Source organism: Stylophora pistillata, chromosome 7, assembly GCF_964205215.1.
Source record: "Stylophora pistillata chromosome 7, jaStyPist1.2, whole genome shotgun sequence".
Taxonomy (NCBI): domain Eukaryota; kingdom Metazoa; phylum Cnidaria; class Anthozoa; order Scleractinia; family Pocilloporidae; genus Stylophora; species Stylophora pistillata.
In genome coordinates, this window is record NC_142525.1 from 8259816 (window position 1) to 8266927 (window position 7112).

General features: G+C 37.7%; 1 protein-coding gene and 1 pseudogene across 1 annotated transcript; one reads left to right on the forward strand and one right to left on the reverse strand.

Moving 5' to 3' along the window:
• Positions 1-2049, forward strand: part of LOC111339687 (uncharacterized) — a 4924-nt pseudogene extending 2875 nt beyond the window's left edge.
• A 3012-nt stretch (positions 2050-5061) lies between these two features.
• LOC148726482 (uncharacterized) lies at positions 5062-6768 on the reverse strand. The gene has a single exon (XM_088729173.1). It carries the CDS (start codon positions 6647-6649, stop codon positions 5630-5632), a length of 1020 nt encoding a protein of 339 aa, XP_088585299.1. The 5' UTR covers positions 6650-6768; the 3' UTR covers positions 5062-5629.
• Between the last annotated feature and the right edge of the window lie 344 nt (positions 6769-7112).

The following is a 7112-nucleotide window of genomic DNA, read 5'->3' on the forward strand; positions in this document are numbered from 1 at the left end:
ATAAGTTCTCGAGCATAATTCATCGGAACCTTAGTCGTACGCGGCCATTATTGCCACCAATGCTCGATGTAAACGTTTTCATCAAGCTTGCGCGTGGTATGTCATACAAAAAGCACGCACAGAGTGAAAAATCATCAAGTTGTAATCGAGATAGCTGCTGCGATTCCTTGGTACCGTGAACACAGTGGTCAGACCAAACGCGTGCGCAAATGGGTCTATTTTGGCCAACCGCGCGCCAATTAATCGCGCAAAATTAATTTCGAAGTAACATCTGTGAAAAATACTGCTCTCACACAAAATTCATTGGAATAAATATAATTGATGATAGAAATCTGACATAGGAAACAAAATAATAGGAAAAATAATGGGAAAAACAAAGAATCATAAAAAAATACTAAAAAGAAGAGAAAGTAAAATGGGAATTTTATCAGCACATAAAGCTACCCTCTAACTATATGTGTGATAGTCGAACAATTTTACAAAATTTCCACCAAAAAATTATTTCATATTTCTTTTAAGTGTCAAATATTGTTTAGAAATTTCAAGCGATTCCAAAATTAGCGAAAAACGACATGTAATGCAAATGTCAAGAAAAAGAGAAAAAGGCGGTTTTTTAATCACTCCGTGTAGCCATGGCGGCTCCATTTTTTTACTGCAGTATATTGTTAAAGCAAGGCACACCTTAGTCACTTAGATAGGTCAGACATGCTTCTTGACAAGATGCAAGCGGCAACTGTGGAAGTGTTTACTCATTCTTTTTACCCTCGGGGTAGCTAATTTGATCTTTACCTCGTTGAAATTTGACTCTGCTATAAGACCAAGGGATGAGAAAGCGACACAAGAATTATTTGTGTATCCTACGCAAACCGAGAGTTGTCTTCGAACGAGTCTCATACTAAATCTGGATTTAGGCAACCGTTCAAAATGTCGCTGTGACGTTGTTGTGTTAAGTTATAAGGCAAAGCGGCCACAAAGATCGCCCGGCTCACTTCACCTACTTGTTTGACAACACAACCGCTTGGGGATCAGGCCGTAACAGGCTTTTCTTCCATGCACGCTTTAGAGAAAATCACCGATTACATGTACTTATTACATATTTCTTGACGATGACATCTCTCTAACGTTCAACAGAAAAGCAACTTCAGCAATGAGACAACTCAGTCCAATTCAAGCTTTCCAAAACTGGCTTCTGAATTACGAGCCTGCAGTTGGTGTAGTGGACTATAGCAATAATCCGGCGAAATCCTTAATCCAACTGAATCGGAAGATTTGTAACGTTGTAAAACAACGCCTCGGTTGCAAGTCCGATCATATTTTTCGATCCTGTTTTCAATGCCTTTCATGCAAAAGCAGTCGTGCGCATATTTCCACTAGATACACGGTATGAAAAGTCAACTGGTGGTTCACTGATAAATATCTTTGTTCTGTCGTGGAGATATATTTTCGTGGGCAAGCGTTACTGTTTTTTCCTATAACACTCCAGAATCCTCTACATCGCCCATATCCAAGGTCTCTTGCTGGAACAGACGAGGTCTGGAAAGGATTCATGAAAGATATAGAAAGAGATGTCCCTAAGCGACTCGCAAATCATAGCTTACTTAGGAAATTCATGCAAGAGAGATCCACGCCGATACCTGAACAGATCATAGACTTATTGTATGAATGTAATCCGTCACCAGGAAATCGTGCCATTTAATTTGCTCACTTTGCCAAAGGAGAAGATCGAAAAAAAAAATTAATATAGATTGGCACGAGTGAAGTTTTAAAAATGACACCAAATGTGGCTACCATTTTAATTCCGTTTCGTTATTTTCTTTTCCTTTTGTTTCGTTACGTAATATCACGTGAGTTATTCCAACGTGTTTTTATATTTTGAAGTCGCTTGTTACGTATGTTGTAGTCCTGGTATGGGTCGCTGTATTGCCAATCAGGGTAAAATAGTTCTTTAAAGTGCTTAAGGCACGTTTTTTATTAAAATAAGCCGCAAAGGTAACACCAAGGAAGACTTTGCGTCACTTTTGATATACAATAAAAGCTAGTTTGAAGTAAGTAAGTTGGAGAAAATATCATTTTTTATTCTTATCTAAGATAGATGGCATGCACAAGATGAAAGAAAAGGCAAGTATCCAAACTGAGCCTGAAAATTTAGACCAATTGGGGAAGGGGTAGTCTCTCTAAAAGGGCTCCAATGCATTTCAGTTTGTTACGCCGCAATCGAAGCCACCTTGGTTTTCGAGATATTGTGAAATAATTCTTTTCCGAGCGAAAATCGTTTCAGGGCTCAAAGGCCTAAAGGCACAAATTGAATTATTCGTCATTTTGCATAACTTTTGTTCGAGGAAATTTTAATCTCGGCTCGGCGCAGCGCAATATTAATTCCTACTTCTTTCACACATTTTTATTCAGAATGACTAAAATAGCGTAGAGGAGTATGGAAAAATAAAAATATGTTGTGGTTTCAGCGAACCTCTAGTACAGCCGGTCAACATAATAAACACATTTTCGGAAGTTCCACCCCACAATGCACAAAAAGCGGACTCAGTTATTTACGAAATTTACGTCTACAATCTATGGTTGACACCTGAATTGAGCACTTTGAAGCTTTTTCATACTTGATGAAACCATAAAACAGCATTTAGGAGAAAAAAATCTCCCAACCCATTTAGGAATATACTGCAACCGTGAGCTAACTCTATGCTAAAGGCGAGCTATTGTTTTATTCATCACTCAGTAATGAGAGAGAAAAGAAAGAAATAACTCAAAGCTAGGATAGATATAAAAATAGCCATATTAATCCAAAATATTTTTTATTATCCATTTAGAAAGTGTGCTTACTAATAATTATTAAAGAGCAATCATTTCATTTGGAAAATGTAAACTGTAATTTTACAATAGTGTGCGACGTGAACGAATTTATTCAAAGGACCCATCTGCCATGTCTATAACCCAGAAGTTCCCATGTAATCATCAGAAAGTAATACACTCACGAAAACGCACTAAAAAAACCAGGTGGACTTTTATTTTCATCAGTCTTTCAAGACTTTAAAACGTTATGACTCGTAATTTACAACGCTGTGACTGAAGGCTCAACAGCCGAGCACCCGGCAGTTAGTAATTTTTTACAGAATATCCAATGAAAGGTTCTTCCATGCATCTTAGGGATATAAGATGTTTGTTTAGAGATGTCAAGCGATTCCAACAGTTTTTTTTGTTTTTTTAGTGGACAAATTCTCCGAGTTTGTACATACTATAGGTGGTTTGCACGTTACGTCATGGCCGCCATGTTGGTGGACGTAAACAATGGGTATCTCATTAGCTCCTTTTGTTCTTCCACCAGCATTTGTTCCTTTCACCATTGTTACCTGTGTCTCTAGAGATTGGTTGCAAACCACCTTATGTAATACCACTCGGTTGTCGACAGTCTACGGTGTCGAATAGATTAAGGCCCCGTCGACACGTATCCGGATATTTTTGAATCCGCAACTTTTTCTTTCCAGATACGAAAATATATCTGCGTCCACACGTTATGTGATCACAGCGTATTCAAATCGAATTAGCCCGTCCACACGTATCCGGATTCACTCTAGTACCCAGGATGACTCTTTATTATCCAACTACACCTAGACGAGTACAAATAACGCCATAGACGAGTACAAATATCACGCGGTATTTGTACTCGTCTATTTTAGAGTACTGGTTAAACAGGTTTTCTCGCATCGCGCAAGCATTTAGCAGCCGCGGGAATTCGATGTTTCAGTTTACGTGCACTAGTTCAAACAGTTAAAATCATGTCAAAATCAGGCAAGAAGGCTAAGAAGAATAAGGGGAACGAGCCAGAATCATTCATATGGAGCGACGACGAGGTAGAGTTGTTATTGAACGTGACAATATAGTACAAAGCCGCAAAATCTACGGAGAACATTGACTGTCGTGCCAGAGTAAATATGGCAATCCACGTACACCTACACCTTATGAATAAATGAATGAATCCTAACCCTACTACAGGTAAACATTACTTCAAAGTGCGTTTCAAATAGGTGTAAGTTCTATTACATGTAACTTAAATGAATAATTTTGTTTACACGCATTTAACGTCAGCTTAAACCTTCATTAAAGTTTAGCCTTAAGATAGTGTGAGCTCGGTTTAAGGAAGACTTAAATCGGTGTATAAGTTGCTTAAATCTCAACTTAGACTTAGTAAACTTAAATTTAAGACGGGATTAATCCACGTTTAAGACATCTTAAAAAAGCTTTTTCGCCTTGTGAATATTACCTTTGCCTTATTGAACTACTTTACGAAGGACGTAATCAATACGTTGGCGAGTAAGGTTGAGATTTAATTGTCACACTGAATTCCCTTTTTTTCAAGAAACATTTAGCTATTTTCAGATTTTTTATTTGCTTAATACAGAGTGACCACTTATTAGTTCCTAAATTGTGTTAATTTTTATACTAAGGCTTCATTTTGTTACTTAATTTTTTCTTTTCAGTTTTGGTTATAACATTTTTAACATCTTACCTGACTTCCCTGCAAACACTTTTTTTTTACCCTATCAAGTTTGCAAACAGTTTATTTTGTCTTTTCAAACTATGCAAACAATTTTTTTCAATATTTCTCATACCCCCCTCCTCTGTCCCAGAGGTTCCCTTCATAGGCTGATGGTTCACGTGCGCGCATGCTTTATCGAGTATCTGCTTGCATATGCCAACATGCACTCACCAGTTACTTATATACCTCATATATAATATTAGCATAACTGCCATTTTTACGTTCTTACATTTCTTAAAAAAAAACTTTACTTAAAAAAATTAACTAGTACTCAGACTTACAATAGTAGCAATACTTACGGCACTAGTTTTATTTATATTATTAACTCTACATAATATGCTAAGAGTAGCATTACTTACCGTAAATCCTCTATCAAGCCCCCCTCGCTAATAAGTTAACCCCCCCTGATAAGTACCCCCTCTTTAGAGAAAAAAATTTATTTAGCCCCCTCTATCAAGTCCCCCACCCCTCCCATTAATAAACAGAAATTCACAATAACAGTCCATGTATGTACGATAAATTTATTCAAGTACTATAATTCTAGTTTGTAACTTAAAATTGATTATGGTGACTGACTGATTGATGTTATCATGTCGGCATAAATAGAATACCGTATTTGGATTTATAATTTGGTAAATGAAAAAATGTAAAATGAGAACAATTTTTGAATAAATACGTTCGAACTATACAAACGCTTGGTTCTCTGTGGCAGAATCAACGGTGTCTAAGTCAAGCATCTTACCTCTCCGTATTCAATTTCATTCATCAAAGCTAACCGTCCAATCCCATCCTTCCCTTTCCAAATGAAATTAAAACATTCTTTGTTGGCTAACTGTACGAGATTATTGGAAACATGATTAAGAGAGGCTTTCGCCGAGAAACTCTCAGGAATGGCAATTGATTTGACATTTTGTATTCTCTCCATATATTTAATTTTTTTGATAGAATCAAAGCAAAACAATGAAAAGTGTTTTCATCTACCTTCCAACTTAAAAAAGTTTCTATAAGCTTTTACTTTGTGCCAAAACCAATGCAAGTTCTTACGATGTTTTTAATTTCAAACATCATAAATGTCTACTTTTATTTTTCTCTTCGATCTTCTTCTTTGGTAAAGTGCGCAAATGGCACAATTTCCTGGTGACGGGTTACATTCATGCAGTAAGTCCGAGATTCTGTCGTGTATAATTGTGGATCCTTTTTGAATTTCCTAAGTAGGCTATGATTTGCGAATCGCTCAGGGACAGCTCTGTATATATCTTTAATGAATGCTCTCCAGGCTGCCTGCGTTCCAGCAAGAGACCTCGGATATGGACGATGTAGAGGATTCTGGACTGTCACAGGAAAAAACAACAGCGCTTGCCCACGAAACTTTAACTCCACTACTGAACAAAGATATTTATCAGTGAACCACCAGTTAACTTGTTCATACCGTGTATCCAGTGGAAATATGTGCACGACTGCTTTTGCATGAAAGGCATTGAAAACAGGATCGAAAAATATGATCGGACTTGCAACGGAGGTGTTGGTTACAAAGGATTTGTTACAAATCTTCCGATTCAATTGAATTAAGGAATTTGCTGGATTGTGGCTGTAGTCCACCACACCAACTGCAGGCTCGTAATCCAGAAGCCAGTTTTGGAAAGCTTGAATTGGACTGAGTTGTGTCATTGCTGGAGTTGCTTTTCTGTTGAACGTTAGAGAAATGTCATCGTCAAGAAATATATAATACATGTAATGGGTGATTTTCTCTAAAGCGTGGAAGAATAGCTTGTTACGGCCAGATCCCCAAGTGGTTGTGTTGTCAAACAAGTAGGTAAAGTGAGCCGGGCGATCTTTGTGGCACTCTGCTTTGTAACTTAACACAAGAACGTCACAGCGACATTTTGAACGGTTGCCTAAATCCAGATTTAGTATGAGACTCGTTCGAAGACAACTCTCGGTTTGCGTAAGATACACAAATAACTCTTGTGTCGCGTTCTCTTTCCTCAGGCTTTTGGCAGCGTGAAATTTCCACGCGGTAAAGATTAAAGTAGCCACCACGACGGTAGAATAAATGAGTAAACACTTCCATACCGCTTGGATCTTGTTTAAATGTACCATGTCTGACTTTTCTGGCCGAATAGTTAGCGCCGACAGTACAAGCAGAATCGTGCAAAAAATTGGTAAATGGGACAGTGAGCCGTTATGGTTACACAGATTGACTGAGAAAACTTTGTTTATTTCCTCTTTGCATATCAAAGTTATCCCATATAAAACTGAACATTTGCCGAAATTGGTCTTAAGCCCCCATATTACTCACCTGACATGCGCAGTTAATTAAATATGCAAAGCGCCAATTTTCAAAAATGGCCGTCAACAGGGCAAAGCGGGAGTGTAAGACTCCGAAGAGATTTATTGACGAATTCGCCGAAGTTAAGCCTAAGAAATGCAAGAAAATACAAATTACGGATAAGAATATTTATCCAGTTGAGATAACACAGGTCGAAAAAGCGAGAAACATGGTTAAAATTCATTCAAAGGGTACAGTGAGAAATTTGACGAATGGAGGCCATGCCATGGAAAT

What these genes read in the sequence shown, in the direction of transcription:
- LOC148726482 (XM_088729173.1), bottom strand. Translation starts at nt 6,649, where the DNA reads ATGGTACATTTAAACAAGATCCAAGCGGTATGGAAGTGTTTACTCATT.